General features: G+C 39.7%; 1 protein-coding gene across 3 annotated transcripts in view; it reads right to left on the bottom strand.

Annotated features, from left to right (window-relative positions):
- Positions 1 to 2,437: 2,437 nt before the first annotated feature.
- VWA8 (von Willebrand factor A domain containing 8) overlaps positions 2,438 to 23,440 on the bottom strand; it is a 383,619-nt gene continuing 362,616 nt past the window's right edge. The window contains exons 42-46 of one of the 3 annotated variants that reach the window (XM_056555456.1): positions 15,829 to 15,954; positions 14,101 to 14,259; positions 8,398 to 8,496; positions 7,296 to 7,534; positions 2,438 to 2,860 (exon numbers count right to left, since the gene is read on the bottom strand). In XM_056555456.1, coding sequence (XP_056411431.1) covers positions 2,752 to 2,860; positions 7,296 to 7,534; positions 8,398 to 8,496; positions 14,101 to 14,259; positions 15,829 to 15,954 — 732 coding nt within the window. In that variant the 3' untranslated portion in view covers positions 2,438 to 2,751. Of the gene's footprint in view, positions 2,861 to 7,295; positions 7,535 to 8,397; positions 8,497 to 9,722; positions 9,869 to 14,100; positions 14,260 to 15,824; positions 15,955 to 23,440 lie in introns of those variants that run through there. The other 2 variants (XR_008888496.1, XM_056555457.1) reach the window with 2 other exon arrangements.

Genomic DNA, 23,440 nt, shown 5'->3' with positions numbered 1-23,440 from the left:
GAAATCTTGAGTTGTGTGTGGTGTTGACAAGGGAAAGCACAGAGGGAGGTCTTGAGAGGATCAGAGATTATATAAGGGGCAGTATCAGGAGATTAGGTCAGAGATGTTTGGGGGGAGAGGTTGTGAATGGGGGGGGGTGGAGAGGTTGTGAATGGGGGGGGGGGTTTAGAGGTTATGGATGGTGGAGTGGTGTCTGATCACTGGGACACCTGCGATCTCCTGTCTGGTACTGCAGTGTTTTGAACATTTGTGCTCAGAACGCCGGCTCTTCTCTTGTTAGGAGCAGCTGTAGTAAACACGTCCACTTCATGTATCTCTAGGGGAGAGCCCGAGATACAGCATCCGTGTATCTCCAGCTCTTCCAAAGAGATACATGTAGGGAGCGTGTTGACCACAGCTTTGTGCGGGGGTCAACATGCGCATTGGGCAGAGCCGAGGTGCCAGGCAGGAGATTGCAGGGGGGCCCAGCAGTCGGAACCCTTGCGATCAAACACGTATCCCCTAACCTGTGGATAGGGCATAAGATGTTATATACCGAAGTTCCCCTTTAACCAAGTTGTAGGTCGTATGCATGTCTTAAAATCCTTAAACTGCATGTGTGTTTCTTAATTTTGACCATAATTAAGCGTGGTTAACTGGCATTAACATTGGTCATTCCACTGTGGCACGTAGTGTTGTGTTTTCCCAATAAGGGTAGGGTCACACGCAGTGTACTGTATTTGATGCTGCGGATGTGCTGCTGGAAGTCAGAGAGCGATGGCAGAGTGAACTCCCTGCTCCCTATAGCTCTTCATATGCGCTCGTAGTGGCAGATTTCCTGCCAGCAGTCACAAGCTGACACACAGAGCTCTGCTGTCACTCTGTGTCTGCCATCAGTGCATCTGCAGCATCAGGAATAAGGCAAGGATCAGGCGCAAACAGGAGTCACACCAGGAAAAATAGCAGAAGAAACCAAGGCCAGGAAAATAATTAACCAAACTCAACAGTAATTGCATGGCAGTACGAGACCCCTTAAAATAGGCCACCAGGGCTGACCTTACCTTCAGGTGGCATGTGCCATTGCATCCTTACACAGCTGTGCAGTATAAGCAGGAGACATGCAGCCCCAAAAAGAAGGGCTGTAGCAGGTGCCATGGCCGCATGGCCTTGGCAGGACATTGAGCAGAGTAATAGTTTTTATTCATAGTAGTTTAATACATTAATAGTTTAGACTTCCCTTACCTCAGCTTACCTCGATGTTCATAGTATTCTTATATATTTTCATATAATCTGATAAATTAGGTACTCATACACATTAAAGTTGATGAAAATAAACAATTTTAACCAAAACTATCAGGTGAAAATTAAACAATAAATGATTGCTTTAACTAACCAATGACAGACAGTCTCAATCTGAAATGGCTGTGCAGACAGTCCTATACTATGTAATGGTACAGTCAGCCATTGAGTTCTCCGAGAAATAACGTTTCACAGTAAAATAAATTTGGGGGAGATTTATTAAAAACAAGTGCAGAGGAAAAGTTGCCGAGTTGCCCATAGCAACCAATCAGATTGCTTCTTTCCTTTTTCAGAGGCCTTGTAAAAATGAAAGAGACAATCTGATTGGTTGCTATGGGCAACTCGGCAACTTTTCCTCTGCACTGCTTTTGATAAATCTCCCCAATTGTCCTTTGCTCAGGACTCCTAGAAGTGCATAGTTACTTTGAACATCAGTGATGCGCAATATGAACTATAGTGTGTATGACTGTGTAAATGTAATCATCATTTAAAGGGGTTGTCCAGGAATCAAAAAACAGACCTATTTTCTTTCAAAGACCACTCCCAGTTTCATTGAAGTGAACTGAAGTTGTAATACCACACCCAAAGTGGAGACGAACAGGGAGTGGTCTTTGATAGAAAATGTTTTTTTCATTCCTGGACAACCCCTTTAATAAAAAACTGACAGGGTCACCTTTACAAACCTGAATATACAAGTAGATGCTAAAGGATGAAAATCAGTGCAGCAGTTCAGAAGATCCATCTTGTTGCTAAAATGGGAATTTCTTCTTATGTGCAATGAAGGTGGGTTGTATGTGCAAAGCTTTTTCCTGCCCACTCTAGCGATAACCCCGCTCCCTTCTGATAATAACTCTGCCCCCTTTACAAATATGCTGAGGATGAGGGGATGTATATTTATGAAGGGGGCTAATTTTTTTTAGGTCGATTGGGGCAGAATTATCAGACAAGCAGGCCAGAGAAAGCAGTGCAATATAGCACTGTGCAAAATCTTCATATTATTTTTCCTATCTCATGTCAGAGTATATCTATGAACACTAAGTAGCACAGAGCTGTGTGACAATGACATGTCTAAAACATTCAGGGGCAGCATCTATTTAGTCAGAGGGGTGACTTCAAAGTGAGGCCCCCAGTGCAGTACACAACAACAAGTATATGAGGAGACAAAGTCATGTTTAATATATAGCAGCCATTTTTTTTATGTAATATCTTTACTCATAATAAAATTTAATAATTGAATAAGCAGAATTTGATAGAAAATGTTCAATTCAAACGTATTAAAAAGTAGAAGAAGCAGTGATCTAACACAGAAGTGTTGAGCAGATTAAAATCATAACTAGGTCTAGAATCACATTATTATATTTACAAATTATATTAGAATAATATCATCTACCTTAGATTTGTTTTTTTTTTAAGTAAATGTTTTCTCCTCGGCTTACTGTATATCTTATACAAGAACCAGTCCTAATAATGCAGCTAAGCACTTGACAACAAGGTGGATGTGAATATTTGTTTCAGGATCTGTGGGATCTGCTTTGTATCCATGGCAACAAAAGATCTCCCTGCTGGAAGTGTCCTCTGGAGCCTGAGGGTTAAAAAGGAGGAAAAAGGAGAATATTAGCAATGCAAATCTCTTTACCATGGAGAGTAGGAGCAAAGAGGCTTTCAATTGTGAATAATGAATTGATACATGCTATTCAATTGCCCAGTGAATAAATCCTGCTGAATAAACCAAGGAAGGATACACTAACACAAGATGCTAGGCGAGGGCAGGAAACAGAATGACAAGGCTAGACTATCTAAATGACCAATTGTTTTTAGGGTCTTCATTACTATATTTCTTACAATTTACCTCAGTTACCCTTTGTTGGCAGGCACAATATACATTACTTACTTATTTTGCCATATACAGGTTAAGACTTATTACTAAAACTGAATTTTATATCTTTTATAAAAAGCTATGCAAAAAAATAAGTTATTGCAGAATAATCGCAGAATAATCTTGCAATTGACCAGTGGGGCTAATGTTGGATCCCCTCATTCTTTGTTGTTATCATTTAGATGACAATAGTAGAACATAGCAAGTTGTCCACTGAACACTCTGGAGGATTCCTACATAAAACCTTAAAGGGGTTGTCTAGGACTGTAATATAGAGAGAGGCTACTTAAAGGGGAACCGGGATTTGTAAACTTTATCCCCTATCCACAGGATATGGAATGTGTCTGATCTTTCTCCAGAACAGGGCCTGAGCGCTCTAGCCCCTACATTCTGAACTGGTGTTGGGAATGACGGCCCACTAAGCCAATCATCAGCTGAGGAGGAACATGGCTGTGGTTGGTAATTTTTTTTTACTATTCCCAAGGGGACTTTGAGAAGTGATTGCTAGAATAATATACAGCACTAGTACAGCCTTCACAAGTCCCCAGGCTGCCATGGAAACCTAATGGCATTGACCACTGTTTCACTGGGAAGCTGATGGGGAGAATGGAAGACACAGATTCCATACATGCCGGGTTACAATTTCACTCTGGCATGTAAGGGGTTAAGCTGATAGCTGACCTCCCAGGATCACAACACAGGAGACCCATGTTATCTACGTTAAATTATAGCCACGCTGTGAAAAGGTGTCATGCTAGAATAAATACCCTTAAAGGGGTTGGCCAACTTTATTACATTTTTTTAAAATAACATTGCAGTGATTATGAACTTATTACTTACCCATACTATCAGGCTTCACTTCTCTTACATAATCTAGATCTGCTCCCACTTGGTCTTTGGTCTCCGCATGCAGCCACGCAGCTTATTGCCCAAACATGGCTGCCTATGGAGGAGCCTGTGACGATACACCTCACTATGCTTCCTCTATTGCAGTACACTCAAGCAAGGAGTGCAGGTGCAGTGGAGGAGGCACAGTGGCATATGTCATCACATGCTCCTCCCTAGGCAGCCCATGTATGGACAATAAGCCGCCCGGGCTGTGTTCAGGGACCAAAGACGGAGCGGGACCGGGTGATGTAAGAGAACAGGGCTGCAGTGACGCCTCATAGTATGGGTGTTATATTGAAAAACATAATAAACCAGTGTAATACCTGCTGAAGAAAATCATATCGGCGGTCATTAAGAGGTTAATCTAACATGTATGGGCACTTTTAGATTGAATGTATAGATGCAAACAGGTAATATTCATTCAGTGCAATGTAAGAAGGTGTAGATGAAATTTCTTTTTAGGAAGACAAATAGTTTGATCACTCTGTAAGCTACCGAGTGTTGTTTTATAAACTGCATGTATACAGATAGACTGGGTGTGTGGCACTACCATAACTCCTAGGTAGTAAGTCTGCTGTCTTGGGATTATTCTAGACTCTTTTCTTTCTTTAACACCCAATATCAAGTCGCATGAGCACATTTGACACCTGCACCTCAAAAACATCTCCAGAATCCCCTCTTTTCTTACTGTTGATACAGATAAAACTCTGTCTTTCCTTTTCTAAACGTTCTCTCTCCAGTCCATCCTAAATGCAGGATATATCTCTCCAGTCATTACAGCGCTGTTTCTCCTCCTGTGACAGCCACAAAATCCTCACACTCACCTATAAATCTCTCCACTGTGCTTCACCTCCTGACATCTCCTCCTTATCTCTGTCTAGCACCCTACCTGTGCTCTATGTTTTTCTAAGGTCTGAAACTAAAATTCTCCATTACCCAAACCTTCCACTCATGTTTCCAAGACTTCACTTGTGCTGCACCAGTTTTCAGGAATATGATACCAAGAACACTCATCCTAATTCCCAATACTGCAATACAGTTTTCAGCATGCCCTAAAATAACATCTATTTAGGCAGGCTTATAACTTTCCCTTTCCTCTACTCCCACCCTTCATTCACCCTTCATCTGGAAGGCAGATCAGAGCAGAAGACCTTGGGAGAGCGGTGGAGGCAGGGGGGGGATGACCTCTGGCCACCACCTTGGCTAATCTTATTCCCACTGCAGTGCCACGGTCGATCAGATCAGCCATTTAAAGTGCCGCACTTCACCAGATGCCACGATCAGTATTGATCACGGCATCTGAGGGGTTAATGGCGGACATCAGCATGATCGATGATGTCCGCCATGACAACCACCAGGACCCACTGTCCATGAAGAGAGCACAGCTCCTGCGCTCACGCCATAGCTAGTGAAGTTACTTGTTGCAGTGACGTACATTTACGGCTCGTGTCCTTAAGGGGTCAATATTAAATGACAAATCAACATCTCTGTACCAACACAGTAGGGTTTTAGGTTCAACTTAACCCCTTAAGGACCACAGGTTTTTCCATTTTTGCATTTTCGTATTTTCCACCTCACCTTCTAAAAATCATAACGCTTTACATTTTGCACCTACAGACCTATATGAGGGCATATTTTTTGTGAAACCAATTTTACTTTGTAATGACATTAATCATTTCACCACAAAATTTACGGCGAGACCAGAAAAAAGATATTTGTGGGGCAAAATTGGAAAAAAATTTGTGGGCTTCCGTTTCTACGCAGTGCACTTATCGGTAAAAATGACACCATATCTTTATTCAGTAGGTCCATATGGTTACAAGGATACCCAATTTATATAGGTTTTATTTTACTATTTTAAAAAAAAGTATAACTACATGCACCAAAATTAGTATGTGTAAAATTGTCATCTTCTGACCCCTATAACTTTTAATTTTTTCTGCAAACAGGGCGGTATGATCTGAAGTTTTTATTGGTACCATTTTTGTTTTGATGGGACTTTTTAATTGCTTTTTATCCATTTTTGTATGGTATACCAACAACACGCAATTTTGGACTTTGGAGTACGCCATTGACCGTGCGGTTTACTTAATATTATATTTTTATAGTTCGGACATTTCCACACGTGCCGATACCACATGTGTTTATATTTATTTTTGTTCACATATATCTATTTTTTTATGGGAAAAGGGGGGGGGGTGATTAAAACTTTTATTAGGGAAAGGGTTAAATCTCATTTATTAACTTTTTAATATATATTTTTTTACACATTTATAGCCCCCATAAGGCACTATAAAATGCAATCTTCTGATTGCATATACTGATCAATACTATGCTATTGGCGATCCATTTCTCCAGCCTGGATCTCAGGCATGTAGCAATTGAGCGATGATCGGACACTGAGGAGAAAGGTAGGGACCCTTCTCGTGTGTGGTGCCGGTCAGCCCGACTGAGCTGCCGGGAAGAATATTTTTTTGGATCGCCGCGTCTAAAGAATTAATGCCGGACATCGGCCTGAATGGTGATGTCCAGCATTAGCCACGGGTCCTGGCTGCTGATAGCAGCTGGATCCGTGTGGGTAAGATGCGAGCTCAGCTTCTGAGCACGCTTCATAACCCTGCCGTGCTGCAGCGCCGTTTATAAACAGCGTTCTGCAGCAAGGGGTTAATGAACTTTTTATTTGCAATGTGACTTCTATTCACTTATATAAAACTCAACGTGTTCATAACTTTCAAATTGCTGGAGTTATTTTGAAGAAACTTGATACAAATATTCCTTATATGTCAACTAAGATATATTAGAGTAAATAACCCTGACCCACCCCCTTATGCAAGACTCCTGATCGTATTACTTTCAGGTTGCAGAAATTGCCCGGGACTTTTAAACATCCTGCCGACCTTTCGGCTGGCAGGTGCAGAGAATAGTTAGTGCGGGAGACAAGATATGAGGTTGGGATATAGGTACGGGATAGGAGGACAAAAGCATAATTGTTGCTTTTCTTCTCCCAAAAGGTTTAGGTAGGAAGACCGATCAACACCTGGTAGTTGTAAATAAATGTGCTAATTTGTCCAGAACCTTAAAAAGGGAATTTACAAGGGAGTAAATGAATATATATATATATATATATATATATATATATACCATTTACACAGACTCAGGAAAATGTGGTTTATAAAAACAATTGGGTAACTAATGTTTACCAGCTAGTAAATCCTGCAGTGATTTTATGGTTAGGTCTAAATTTATCCCTTACCTTTCAGCTTGGTCTCCTAAGGATCCAATGAAAATGGCAAAAGCATTGACCTGAGGATTAATTGTTAAAGCCTGAGCAAATCTTGCTGGTGGTATGCCATAACGTTCTAGGTTGGCATCACTCAACACTATGACAAAGTATTCATCTGCATCCTCCTTGGTGATCTCCTTAATAGCATGTTCTGTGGCTTCCAATGTGTAGTCTCCACTCATGCAGAACTGAGAGTGAGCATGCATGGTCTAATGAAATAGAATGGGTAAATGTTAGTTTTACTAGTGAGATAACCTTCAATTCTCCACTTGTAGACACATGGGGGGAGATTTATCAAAACCTGTCCAGAGGAAAAGTTGCTGAGTTGCCCATAGGAGCCAATCAGATGGCTTCTTTCATTTTTGTAACAGCCTCTAAAAAATGAAAGAAATTATCTGATTGGTTGATATGGGCAACTCAGCAAATTTTCCTCTGGACAGATTTTGATAAATCTCCCCCAATGGCATAAAAAAAAATATTCCAAAAAAAAAAAAAAAAACCTACGGCACTTAAGGTCCCCATACACAGTAGTCAAAAGTTCGTTGAATTACCCAACTTTGGGGGGATTAGCTGAATGTTTAATGAGTATGTGGGCTTCATAACTCTCCTTATGAAACCATGTCAGGGGAGACAGAAATCAGGCATGTTGGATTTCAACTGACTGGTCCTTTTGTTTATAGAGAGATAAGCCTTCGCCAGAGGAGCTTGGCAGCGGCTTACGCCTCTTCTCTCATTTGAGAACAGTTCATGTGTATGTGTGGAAAGGGAGAGACAACCATCAGTTGCCTAACAAATGTATGTCCCCTTTATGGTGAACCCTCTTTGTCTACTCAAATAGTAGCCAATACATTGTCTCACACTACACAGTTCACAAAGAAGAGAATTATTAAACAAAAATGGCTTCACATGTGGCATGAAATAAATGACCTTCTATATTTAAAACTGATGCAAACATAAAGAAAAAGCCAAGCCAACATAAATATTTACAGAAAAGTGTTTTTACATAATTGCTGATACAGATCAATAACAATATAGAATGTAGCTAACTGTATGGCATCTCACACCCATTTACCTTCAGAACCTCCAGCCTCTGCTTATTGTTCCTGGGGATCTTGTCACTTCTGATCAGTTCAATGCTGTAGCCATCTCCTGAATGACCTGATACATCATACTGATGCATGAGAAAAAAGAAATAAACAGTAACAAGATTATTAATTGGGTACAACCTAGGGCTGCTCATGACTGGTCACAATATAAGTACAACTAAAGGGGACCTACCCACAGATTTCTTATTTAGGCTGCTTCCCTACATACCTTATCCCTTTCTTGAAAACTAGGGTTCCTTGAGGCCTCTATTTTTTTTAAGACAATGCATATGGACATTTATTCTGTCCGTATGTCCATTGAAAAAAGACAAAGACATATCAGCACACACCCACACAAAAAAGTATAAGGGGTCCACAGAGTCACAGAAAAAGAAATTCACCTTACATCTTTCTCTATGTTCAATCCCTCAATGTTATACAATATTTAAATAGATTCTATGCACTCCACTGTCTTTGGAATCTTTCAAACCTCCCATTTCCAAGAGGTATCACCTATTTAAATATATATGCATTGTTCACTCCAAATATTACATCTGCCCTTCTGGTACTTCTATTGATTTCCATTGATGTAACATCAATAATTTCATTACGGTGCAGATTACACATAATAGTGACTATCTTTTGATGGGACATTATGTATTCCTTAAAATAACAATATTAATTGGGGCGACCATTCTGTCTGAATAGCTATAACATCCTAAATAAGCTGCCTACATGTCATCCAGTAGTTATTTAGTTTAGGACATTGCCACAACACATAAAAGAGGGACCCCTTCTCCGTACAGCCTCTACAACACTTATCTTCTATATCTTCACACATATTTGCTTATTTATTGTTTGCTTCTATATATATACTGTGCATTGGAGAGATCTATAAGTATTCTTAAAGTAGTGTAGTGAAAGATAACTTATCTCCTATCCAGTGGTTGTACCCCCTGCGATCTCCTGAATGGGCCACGGCAGCCAACATGCCCATTCATGTATCACATAGAGATACATGAAGGGGGTGTGTCGGCTGCGGCATTTTTGATCTGAAAAGTTTTTTTTTTTAGGTCCCTTTCCCATACCCAAAAAAGTATGATCTTTTAAAAGAACTGGCATCAATGAGGGTATATAGACAGATCTCAAACCCTTCCTATTCTTTCCTAAATAGCTCTATACGTCTATTTTTGAGGTACTGTGCCTACTGCACAATAAATCAATTAAATATAAGGATATATCTGCCAAGGCCCTTGTGAGTTTATAGTTTGCACTTTTCTACACTTGACCATATGACGCACACATAGCATACCTTACAAGAAAAAGGACGTGTAATAGCTCTGTTGATAAATGAATACTGCTTGCACTGCTCTATTTCACTTCGGCATTTTCTACATTTCAGGCAGCAATGTTATTTCTATACATTCTTCCCCTTCTGTACACAGCACTTATAAAGCCCTATACGGAAAGATTACCACACTTTAAAGTTTACTTATATGTCTTCACATTGGAAACTACCCACTTGGCATTCCTTCACACTCCTGTGGAGTCACACACACACTGAAGACTAACAGACTAGCTGTGTATCTGTATCATAAAATTATGTAAAAGTATGTAATTTAAATCATTCAATGTTTATATTATTCTGTATAGCGCATACATCTTCGCAATCACAGATGTATATGGTGTATGGATGTTTGGATTTAAAAGAAACTTCACCTTTCCTTATCTTCTAGTATACCGTATGTTAAATGATAACATTGGTGTGAGATTAGAAACAACTTGCAACTTGCGCTCAAGGTCTATGACATATGGCACGATGCAATTGATCTAGATATATAAAATGTCATTTATTCAAAGTAAAAGTCTCTGTCAGCAGGGCCCTTGCTGTTGAAGAACAATTTTACATACTCTTATGAGATAAAATGCAACTATACATTTGTGCAATTAATTAGACACATAAAATTATTAAAAGTAGATATTGATAAAGTCTCTTGAAAAGTCCTAAGTGAAATCCAAACTTGATCCACAATAATCTCTTGACAGGAGTAAATAGATATTGAGTATGACCGCAAGTCTTAAACATAATTTGATGTGTACATAAATAAATGGTACGATGTACAGCTCACCCGACTGGCGCAGATCCCCTGGTTCTTGCTGCTGGCTATGTAAGATGCAAACTGCCAGTGCAGACCTCATAGTGAGAGCGTGATGCTGCGGACAGAGAGGCAATGTTAATGCTCCTTTATTGGTTTCGTTCCTCTCACACATTAAATGCATACCTCCTGGTTCTTGTGTGAGAGGAACGAAACTAACAAAGGAGCATTAACATTGCCGCTCCGTCCGCAGCATCACTCTCTCATTAAGAGGTCTGCACCAGCAGTTTGCATCTTACATAACCAGCAGCAAGAACCAGGGGATCTGCGCCAGTCAGGTGAGCTGTACATCGTACCATTTATTTATGTAAACATCTAACTATGACAACCAATTACACTGGACAACCATTTTTTTGCACTTTAACTTGGTATGTGATAGTTTATAGCCTATCTTCTGGCACCTTTTAAAAGTTATCAAGGTTTTTTATATGACTGACATCAGCCAGCTCTGGGCGATTCTGAATGATGAACCAGTTCTTGTGCTTTTCGGCTAAACAGAAACAAAAAGGATAAACCAATCCTAGTTCTGTTTTACTTTGTGTTAAAATACATTTTTTAACAATTTTCTGTGCTCCATCCAAGATTTTTCTGGGGTAATCCCTACAGAGGAATCTGTTACACAGCTCACCTGCCTGATGCAGAAATGCTTCGTAGACACAAAAATTGCCCATAGGGGGATTACTGTTTTCGTATGTGCAGGATAACTCAAAGTGGAGTAGCAAGTTGGTTATGGCTTACTTTAGATGTAAAACATACGTTTAAGTCATTCAACCCATTCAAGAAAGACAACTTCCTTGAACATTAATTGGGTACTAGCCCATACTATGAAAACATCGTCCACGAAATTACTGTAGTAATGCACATAATGTAGATATGGATTAGAATTGGTAAAAACTAATAATTTTTTAATGGGTATACCAGTCCTTGCTAAACATAAAAGTATTGCAGGACAAAATGAAGGAAAGTTCCTCACACAAAAACAATATACAGATCACTCTTGTCCAAAGCAACAAGGAGGTCCCGCACACAAGATTGTGTACAGCGACTCAACATTAATCGAGGCAAGCAGGAACTGCTCTGGCTACTTTAGATGCTCCAAAAACTCATAAGTGTCCTTAACCAGTGATGGAACTTCCTCCAGCATTGGCGCAACAGCCAATCAACAAACTTTGAGAGAGTTTTAGTTATAGACCCAATCCCAGAGATGAAGGGTCTACCAGGAGGGAACACTAGGGTCTTGTGCATGTTTGGAAAATAATACGACCTCTGGGCTTTTGGGAACAATGGAAATAACATGGTGGCTGTTTTTTCAGATAACACACCATTCTAAGTGTGACAACTTAGTGAGGACTGTAGCTTAGAGGCAAGTTTTTGCTAAGGGTTGCTCTATAATTTTATGTAGGTTTTAGAGTTGTCTTTGGGCTTCTTCCAGATTTCAGTTCTGGTCAGGGCTGATTTTTAAGCTACACAAAGAATAAAGCATAGATTATCACAAGTTACTGGTGAGTGCCCTCATATTTTTTGAGTTACTACATATGCTACAGAATGCCTACACAATGGCGTAAGTTGGAAACTTCCATTGAAGGAACATGTTGTATACAAAGAGAAAAGCATAAAAACAACAAAGAATTACATGAACAGGGTCATTTTCTTTAAGAGCATAAGTTTTAACCGCCAAGGATTTATCATTGCACCATACAAGTATTTCCGTGGCTTGATAAAAGCCCTGCATGGTTGAAACATAGCTTTATTAAATGACGCCTAAATAAAAGGTTAAGTGTTATAAACAAATATGTCAAGAAGCATTAAAATAAAAAAACAAGGGGTGCAGGAGAGGTACATTTTCTTTTATTGGCTATCCTGTAGTTAACTCCCTATTGCATTACAAATCATCACATCCTCCACAGACTAGAGATAGCATACCTTATAGTCAAATGATCAGATTGAAACGCATCAATAATGACTATAATATTTATCAAGAACAGGTAGAGGATTTATGTAAAAGATTAAGAAGGAGGGGGTACCCTCAATATATTCTTGAAGAAGCTAAACAGAGAGTTGAGTTGGTCTCCCGGGTTGACTTACTCAAACCAAAAGTCAAAATGAAAAACAAAAAACACAATCAAGACCGATTCATATTTGCGTTTAATAATACCCCTATGAATTCAGCTGTTAGACGAGCTATACACCAAAATTGGTACATAATTCAACATGACAATGAATTAAAAGATTCTACAAAAAATAAACCAATAATTACCTATAAAAGGAATAAAACAATTCACGATTATTTAAAGATGAAAAGTAATAAAAAAAAGTCAAGTAAAGAAAAATTGGTTATCTGCATCTATTCCAGTAGGCAATTATTCATGCGGTAATTGCCCATTTTGTCCTTTAAATAGTAAAGCAAAAGAAATAAAATTGGGAGGTGAAACAGTTAATATTAAGCAATTCCTTACGTGCCGATCAAATTTCGTGGTATATACTATATTTTGCGAGTGTGGCCTATTTTATATAGGCAAAACTATTCGCCCCCTATACCACCGCATTCGCGAACATGTTAAATCCATAACTAGTGGTATAGGAGCCACGAGATTAATCGACCATGTAAGGACTGTTCACACCGGCAATCCAAAAGCATTGCGTTTTGCAGCCCTTGAAAGAGTTAATCAGTCCAGAAGGGGAGGTAATAGACACCGACAGCTTCTCATTAGGGAAGCAAGGTGGATAGCTAAATTAAATGCTACGGGCCCGATTGGGTTAAATGACAGATCTGAAGTTGTTCTGTAAACCGTTTAAAAGAAGCATGTTTTTTATACATTTGTATTTATTGCTATCATACCTATCCCTGTTATATCGCATTCACATGCATGTTTTAGAGTTGTTTTTAACCTACCTTATGCCTTGTTACCTTGCCTTTTCTGTGTTTGGTTTGTTCACATCCTTTGCCATGGTAACAAGCTTCAGGTGTTATATAACACCTACTGCACGGAAGCACACTAGTGGCCTGACGAAGCGCTAACACGGTCCGTTTACCCAACCCCCCACGCCAACCCTCTCTCCTGCACTGTGTTTGTTACCTGCTCCAATTCTGAATAAATCCTGAAGATTTTGCATACTTCTACTGGGTGAGTGCTCCGATTCATTCTTCTCTACATGCTATCCTGTAGATAGATGATAAATTCGATCCACCCAAACTACACAAAAGCTGCGTGTTTTGTAAAGCAGATCATAGCAACAATACAATGTTACAATGGGCAGCTACTTCAGTTTTTCTAGATGGAATGAATCTTCCACTGAACATTTATCAGTATTTCTTGGTTTTAAAACAAAATTATGTCACCAAGTTTCAACCAATTTATCCCTATCACAGTTTAATCCAACTGACCATGTGAAAAATGAAACATCGACCAAAAATGAGTGTTCTCAATCCTGGCGACAGATGCACTGAATCACACTACTTGACATGAAGACGCCCTGCACATATTCACTGGTGTTCAAGAGCATCATCAATGAATCATTTCCATTAGTAATTACCTTGAACTTATGCTCATAGTTCTCAAAGGCTTCCATCAGCATGCACGTTGCTTCCATGGAACGCTCAAGCCTTCCATCAAGCCCATTAAAGCGATACATACTGCCAGATACATCAACCAGGAGACGCAACCTCTTAGGCTTCTGCTGTGGGCTTCCAAGCTGTGCAGAACATAAAAAACAGGGCTCTCAGTCATGATACAGTCACATGATTTAAAAATAAATAAATAAAATGCACTTTACTGTATGACACACATTAATTGTTAGCAGCTTTATACAATGTTGGTCATTGTTAGGCTGTCATTGGAAAGTTGTTCATATAAAATGACAGATGTCATGTTTAGTTTTAGTCATTTAGTTTTAATTATATTTTAGTCATATGACTTGTTTTTGTCGACTGAATCTTAAAGGGTTACTCCGCTCCCTAGCGTCTGTGTGCGGGCTTCCGAGTTCACGCCCTTCGTTACGTCACGCCCAGTCATGTGAAGTCCCGTCCCGCCCCCTCAATGCAAGTCTATGGGAGGGGGCGTGATGGCCGTCGCGCCCCCTTCCCATAGACTTTCATTGATGGGGCAGGCCGTGACGTCACGAGAGGGCAGGCCTGAACACAGAAGCCCACACACAGCGTCCAGGAACTTAATGTTCCGGTGTGAGGTGGAATTTTGAGGACGCTGGGGAGCGGGGATAGGGGATAAGATGTCTGATTGTTGGGGACCTGTATTTCCCATTGTATTAAGGTTAGAACATTCAATACAGACAAAGGTTTGTTCTGATGGGATCTCTTTCCAAATATTTGATATTTTAGTTTAGTTTAAGTCTTTTGCCTGAAATGTTGATAGATTTTAGTTATAGTTTTAGTCAGCATAACTTAGTTTTTATTTAGTCAAATAAATTAACACTGCTTTGGACACCTTCAAATATTTTTTTTGCATTATACTTACTATGGTGTAAAAAATATTCTTTTACAGCTCTCTAATACAAATTTTGCTCAGCTACTCTTTTGCAGTCTGCATGATGTAGTGCAGGATGCTTTTTCTTGCTGACTGAAATATGTGTGTTGGTTCTGTCTCTAGCCCATCTATCTCCTTCATGATAGAATAAGCTGATTTACAACCACATCAATGTTCAGCCTAAACAGGAACATTATTACAAGAGTTTGTTGAGGAGAGGTGAGAGAGGGACTAGAGACTGTGCTATTATGTTGCTTCTCTGATGGATATTAATCTGAACAAGACAGAGCAGCCGGCACCCTATATGTGAAAACATGCTTTAAAAGGTCATCTGGAATCATAGTCAACAGGTACAACCAGGCCTAAGCACCATTAGAATGTCCACCAACATATGTAATATACTAAATAAACATGTTGAGGTGAGTACTACATTTTGTTTCTACTATCCTATTATACATTTTTTGCATTAACTATTCAACATGTCCGCTGGATAGATATCAGTATTACCTAATGGAAAGGCTTCAACATTTCTACCTATAGTCAACAATATATAGAAACACATTTTAATAATTTTCTATCAAAATCCTTATACAATCATTTTGTTCTATCATCATATAAATGATAACACTGGAAAATATCTTATGGAAATTACTACCACTGCTACAGCCTCTGCACTCACCCACTGTCTAACCAATATGATTAGTCAGACATGAGTCAAGCTAGATAGCCCCCACCAAGAGAACAGCATGACCATGGAACACATGGCAGGCTACTTACGTACTTCAGGCTCAAGTTCTCCACGCCTTTTGTAAATTGCTTTCTCTCCAGTCAAACCATCAATGATTTTGGTGTCATCCAGCTCTCCCATTGCTTGATGTTTAAGCCATTGCCTTTCCTTACCCTTTGCCTTTAATAAAGCATATAAAATGATTTGCAATATATTTTACTACATCATGAGATGATATTACAGAGTGCAATAGGTCCAAACAAACTTCAATATAAAGTTGGTTAAAGCGTTGTTTAAAATAATAAGCAACATTATTCCAAAACACAGCATTTCTGGGGATGACCAAACTTCTAAAATAAAAAAAATAAAAAATAAAAACTACTATTAAAATTCAGCAATTTTTTTGATAAGAACCCTGACAGAAAAAAAAAGAATCACAGGCGATCACATGATGATATGCCATCCCTTTATTATCTTGTGGGTCTGATATTAGGGACCTGCATCAAACTTAAGAAAAAATTTGTATTGCACTGTGTCCCTTTCATTGTATATCCCCTGCACAGAAGCACCCCGCTGTTAGCTAGCCTTCTGTTTTCTTCCCTGTCCTCCATTATGGATAAAGGTTTATTGTGCGTCTGTGGAAAAAAATATATATTGTTGTATATTGTGTGCATATTTTTAAATGTTTGCATGGATGAGCTGAATGCTTATGTGTGTGCATTTCTACAGGTAAGCATGCATGTTTGAATGTACATAGTGAGCGTGCATACACGTGTGTTTATATGTAGTAAGTGTTTGCTTTGGTGTAAACAAGGAGAGCTATATCACTTCATATTGCCTGTCAGCGATGATTCCACATGTGCAACTGTGGCAACAGGAGACATGAAGTGAAATTTCTCTGCTTGCGAGACAAATTTTACAGGGAAGGAAGATCAGCATACATAAGGAAGCATATACTCTAGAGATCCAAGCTGGACATTTGGGACCCTCCGAGTGCACAAAGCAACTTAACTTGTATAATAAAAAATAAAAAAAACAGGAATAACAGAACAACTGAGCCACGCACAGGCAAACCTTAAGTACCAGCATCACTATGCCAATAGGTTAGTGCAGGTGATGATTCCCTTGGTACTCGTGACCTCTACTGACCTGTCTTAGTAAATTCATGCATTTTACATTAAAAAAACTATTACGGAAATCTTTTCTCACAGCTATGTGTTTCCCTAGAAAAGTAGGACTTCAAGTTCAAGCTCAAAATAATCTCATCAGCATTTGATTGATGAGTTTTCACAAGGCTTGATCTATTGTGCAGCACTTCACTGGGTGATGTTTGGCTAATGATGATGATTTCATAAACCACACACAAGATCCAATTGGACCTGCTGCGATCCTAACTTATAAACCAGTAAAGCGGACGGGTTGCTCCCTGCTCCCCAGATGGCCTCTTCATGTGCCCTGTCGGGAGGCCTGACTGGTCAATTGGTGCCCACCAATCAGGTCTCCAGGCAGGGAATGAGATATTACAGTGCAGAGATATTATGTTACTCGCTGAGAGCTGGCTAGCTGGAAAGCGGAGCGGCAGGCTGCCCGCTTTACAGTCTTATAATTTAAAATCGCATGGGGTCTCAGAACTGAGACCCGGTACATTCCGTCCCTTAGCGCTGGTACTACTACTCCCAACATGGAATAGACTCTGTTCCATGATAGGAGCAGTAGCTCACGCAGACTCCTGCAGCCGGGGGATCTGCTTAAGCTGTCCCTCAGTGCTGCGGTACTACTACTCCCTTAATGGAACAGAGTATGTCCCTTGATGGGAGTAGTAGTAGTAGTACCACAGCGCTGAGGGACAGCTCCTACACATCCCACGGCTGCTGGAGTCCCAGGCATGGATTTTTGACCTTTATAAAAACAGCATACGCTTTTTATAAGATACAATTACATATGGTTTTGTCAGTTTTATTTATTTTTTTTGTTTTGGAAAAAAAAAAACTGATTCAAAACCGTATATTAAAACCGTGATGTGAATGTAACCTAGATTGGTCTTAATTTGTCAACTGAATGTGACTATCTGGGGGCGTGACCCTACACTGCTCACACACATCAATTGAAATGCACAGTGATAGACTGTACAAAGAGGCACTCTCAACTGGTAACACCCAGTTGGCTAGTTAGTCATAGATTTCTAGTAAAAAACAAACTGAGGAATAGCTAAGAGCTATTATAAACAAATGGTAGATGTTACAGAATTGTTATTTAACAATTTAGCATAGAAAACACAAACATACTCAAACGCACCAGGACTGCAGTGAGTTAGGGACCAATAGAATAACACTGCCCCATAGCCCATATACAGCTCTTCTGATTATTAAAAAGCAACAATGTTTTTTTTACATCTGTGAAGAGGCCCCCGAATGAAAATGCTGTGTAGATTTGGAAAACAAGGTAGAAAATAAATTATTGCTGTCCATTTTTTCTTTTGTTTTTCACACAGATATAAAAAAAATGTTTATGAAAAACTAAAGAAATATACTCATACAGCAATTCTATTTTTTTACTGGACTTGAAAATTTAAATAAAACTACGGTATCCTCCTCCACATTGCACAGACAAAGTCTTAAATGTGCAAATAATAGTTTAGGGGATAATATTTGTTCTACCGTCCCTTAACTTCTTTGCTCCTTATTTACATTAGACATTACCATGCTAAATTCCTGCAGAGCGTTACAAATAAATGAATGCATGTACTTCCTACGGAACGTATACTCTCTTTGTTAGATGTCTTGCTTATCAACTGGTGTGCTAGCTCCAAAGCATGAGTAGTTCTTTCATAGCAGGTTGGCAGGCTGCCTTTTCACAGACACGATACAATCTCGCTAGAGTTAGCATCTTCATGCTGCGGGCCAGCTCTGAGCTGAGCAAATTATTACTTGAAAAGCATGTCTTGGGAGTGACATCATGCAATGCTGGATATGAGCGCTCATGTGCACTGATCACAAAGAGGTGCTGATGTCCTTTGAAAGCAGTAATGAAAAGAGCTGACGACTATTTATAAATGAATATGTATCTCAGTAAATGGTGGTTCTCATTAAACAAAAGACAGAAATACAAACTCATTTTTGCAGGAATATATACAGTAGTGAGTTCACTCCTAACATTTTTGGAAAAATGTATTCTCTCTTTTCATGTGACAACACTGAAGAAATTACACTCTGCTACGAGTAGTGCGTACACAGCCTGTATACGTATTTAATGTTGTGTTCCCTCAAAATAACTCAACACACAGCCATTAATGTCTAAACCTTGGAAATAAAAGTGAGTAAACCCCTGGGAAATGTCCAAATTGGGCCCCATTAGCCATTTCCCGTCCTTGATGTCATGTTACTCGTTCGTGTCACAAGGTGTGAATAGAAGCAGGTGTCTTACAGGTTTCCAAAACTGGAGATGCAGCCCTGCATAGAATGCGGGTGCTGCAGGGAGATAGCGGGGGGTCCCAGCAGCGGGCCCCCGCGATCAGACATCTTAACCCCCGGAATACCCCTTTAAGTGCTGCTAGTATTGCTGCAGAGGTTTAAGGGGTGGGTGGTCAGTCTGTCAGTGCCAAGACCATACACTACACACTGCATCATAGGTCTGCATGGCTGTCTTTTGAGAAAGAAGCCTTTATTAAAGAGAGCCTGCAAATTGAAGAGATTGGTGGCAACCTGGTGAGGAGTCTTTCCTACAGTCACAATACCAACCAATAACTCCAGGGCCAGAGTCACTAACACCCTTCTTAATCCTGCCCTAAAACATAACTTTTATTATTACAATTAAGATATAAATTCCCTAACAGATATATACAATCCTTGGTATTGCAGTCCACCCCATATCATAGCGTCTCAGTATGAATTTTAAAATGTGAACTGTCATGCCCTCCTCGTCATGTTTCGTCATGTTAAAAAGGCTTTATCAAGAAAAATATATGATGGCAATGGCTGCTAATAATAGATGGTGAGGGTAATTATAGTTTATCCCACAAAAGTCGTCAATACCTATCCAACTCACGTAGCCTATAGGAACTTTTGTAATGTTTTCCTCTAACAATGTACCAATAACCACCTGTATATTATGTCCACAAAAAGAGGATAACCTTGCTACTCACCAAACGGGTGTTGATGACATTTTAGGAGTGGGTCATTTTTTGAATGGGAGGACTTCTCTGTTGTCTCATGTAATTATTTTGTAGTCAATAAAGTATTGTGTTGGATATTTGACTGTCAGGCTTTTGTAGATTTAAATAAAATAAAATAAATTTGGCGAATTTTATGACGTGTGAACCCAGCCTAAAAATAGAGAGAGCAGAGATTTCTGGTGATGTCTGGGGAGATAAAGATCAGGCTATCAGATTTTCTCATGCCAATCCTCTTCTTTTTTTTTTTTTTTTTTAACTAATTTACAAATTAAAAACAGTGATGGGCAGAAGGGGAGCTGTGACCATCACTGTATTGTGAATGGTGGTTCCTCTATATACTGGGGTTACCATTACCTGTAATCCTGCCAGTGACGATAAGGATGAGACTGCTGAAAAGTGATCTTTGTAGATCAAGATGTGTCAGCTTATTATTGGCTTAGGGCTAGATGTGAAACTGTAAGATGTCAGGATTTGTAACAGGTAGTGACATAGAAAATTAGAAAAACAATTTATAAACAGGTAATTTTACTGCACATTTCCTGGTGTGTATCAGGAAGTAATTTTGCTGGTTCACTATATCCCTCCTAATGCCCTCATATATCAAGAACCTTTTGGACTAACACACCTGTCTCACCATCTGGATTTGCACACAATTCCGAAGCTACTTATCTTCACTGGATTACATAGCATAATAGAGTTAATTGTGGTATAGTATTATGTTGCAGATGTTGTTTTCGTAGGATCATATTAAGGATAGACACAGGTAGTGCAATATGGAGGATTGGGCTCACACAAAAGCCCACTATCAATTTGTTAATCAGCATTGTAGCAGAGTTTGGCTCTTTCTCACCCTGTGTGAGAATGAATTTTTTAACCTACATATGAAAATTATCATCAATAACCAGTTTGGTATAATTGGCTTGACAATAATCCTACAAAATCCCTGACTTCCTTGTGCAGGTGTACCACTAAAAATAGATGCCGTTTTGAAAGCAAAGGGTGGTGACACCAAAAACTGATGTGAATACTCGGAGGATTATATAGCATTCAAGCAAGCATGTATGATTTAATAATTGGATAGATAATATTTATAATAATCATAACTCCAATAGAGTAATCTAAATACAATGCAATGCACACTTCTGTTTATTCTTCAGATATTTGTTATCTTGTTTAGATAACTTTTCCTCTCTACGTGTTTAATGTGAAAGTCTAATCTCTTGACCTTCTAGGGCCAATAATAATAGCTTCTTAGAAAATTACAAAATGGCTGCATGTTGCCAAACTGTACATTCCATGTTCCCATCTTTGAACACAGAGTCACAGAGTTCTTAACAAGGAGGCTTGGGGCTTCTGTGTTTGTGAAGTCACGCTACGCCTCCTATCGGCTTGACCTCTGCCCCCCCCCCCCCCACGATCAGACATCTTACCTTTAGCCTTTGGATAGGGGATAAGATGTTTAAGGGTGGAGTACCCCTTTAAGCTCCACCTTAACATTTCCTGCTTTGCAGTGACTTGTTGAAGCTACACTCAACAGACTTTCTGCTGTGCAGTGACTGGCTTTAAGGGGTTATCCAACATTTTTTTTCCCATTCTGCCTATGCTGCAATAACAAAAATAATACACTTTAACTAACTTTCTGCCGCTTCCACGATACTGCTGATATCAGTCTCCTTTGACATTTGGGGCCCAACATGTCACACTGCGCTCCGCTTACTGCTGGTCGCAACAATGTCCTGTCTCAGCCAGAGATACACTGAGCGACAGTGTGATTTAACGGGCCTGGGCCCCAGAAGAAAGGACGGGCCCGTGTGTTGTGAATGAGGAAGAAGACAAGTGCAGAAGGACAGGAGACTGAAATTGGCACCGGGAAGCGGCGGGAGGTAAGTTAAAGTTTATTATTTTTGTTGTAGCAAAACGTTGGATAACCCCTTCAGGCTCCACCCCACAGACTTCCTGCTCTGCAGATGATGGCTGAAGCTTCACCTTAAAGACTTTCTGTTGTGTCCAATCTCTTGCATGCACTCTGAAGATAACATTGTTAATACCAAGAGCTATTTTGTCCATTTTATCTATTCACTACTGTATTTTGACCAGTCAGTAAAGATAATTATCTAACAGTTAAAGTATCACCTATGCTAACTTAAAAGAGGCTCATGCTTCATTGCCATTGCCAGTTTAATCTTTAGCTGGGGCCTAGTAGAGGACAGTGAAGATTTTCCATAAAAGCCTTATTCAGGTAAATGAAACTACAAGAACAAGCACAGCTCCATAATTTGGTTGAAAGCCAACGTTTCAGTTTTTGTTTTAAATTAGACTTTAAAGTTGATTTACCCTAATAAAATGTGTGAATAAACATCTGGTTACCACATTATAGTTTATTCAACCATTTGTAGGACTATTACTTATTTATTTGTTCAAAAATTAACCTACAATGTCAGTGTCTTGGGGTAAAGTTCTTGGTATTAAACTCATCCATCTCTATGGATCATAGTAGCTATCTATAATTAACACCCCAATCAGCTAGGCTCATTGAAAGGAGTTCTCCATTTGCAAAAATCCTACCTGTTAGGACATTCTCATGACAATAAACAGATCCTTACTAGTCTCCTTGAAGGAAACACAGGATGGAGGATCTGTGGAGGAATGTGGCATTACAGGGGTTTTCCAGGCTAATTTGATTAATGGTCTGCTCAGGATAGGCCATTTAGGATCTATTCACACGTACAGTATTCTGCGCAGATTTGATGCGCAGGATTTTCTGCTGCAGATTTCAATGTAAACTCAATGACTGGACACAGCGTCAAATCCTGCGCATCAAATCTGTACAGAATACTGAACGTGTGATTAAACCCTAAAGGAGAACTCCAGCAGGAGGTTTTTTTTTTCTATGGTCATTTTGTAGGATATAAAAAAATAAACATCCAACTTCCTCCAGCACTTCCGAGGTACCTACAGTGTCCTGCTCTGTTTCCCACAGTCAACGTCTTCCCGAGCTGCAGCATGACTGTTATCCAAGGTAGCATCCAGGCCCAATGCGTCATACTGCAGCTGAGTGAATTGCTGGCTTGGCCAGTGGTTTGCTAAGCTGCAGTATGAAACATTGGTCCTGAGTGATTCTGTAGACAATAGTCATGCTGCAGCTCAGGAAGACAATCCCTGTGGGGGACCAGAGCAGGACATGAGAGGCACCAGGGGTGCTGGAGGTAAGCAGATGTTTTTTTTTTTTTTTCCCCCCCACAAAATGGCTATAGTTAGAAAAAAAAACATCTCTTAATGGCTAATTGGCAGGTTGCTGACTAACTGTTCGGAGCCTTCACTGCACAGTGAATACAGCCGGAAGAAGCTCCACACACTGTGCACTGGCCAGGCCTGGTTACGGTAACACAGCTCCTGTTCACTGAGGATAGGCCATCAATTGTATTAACCTGGAAAACCCCTTTAAGGGTAGAGTCACACATAATGGTTCTGCAGCGTATTTTACACTGCGGATCC

This window comes from Hyla sarda, chromosome 2 (genome assembly GCF_029499605.1).
Source record: "Hyla sarda isolate aHylSar1 chromosome 2, aHylSar1.hap1, whole genome shotgun sequence".
Classification (NCBI taxonomy): domain Eukaryota; kingdom Metazoa; phylum Chordata; class Amphibia; order Anura; family Hylidae; genus Hyla; species Hyla sarda.
The sequence above is the reverse complement of the archived record's forward strand: the minus strand, read 5'-3'. Positions and strand labels throughout refer to the sequence as shown.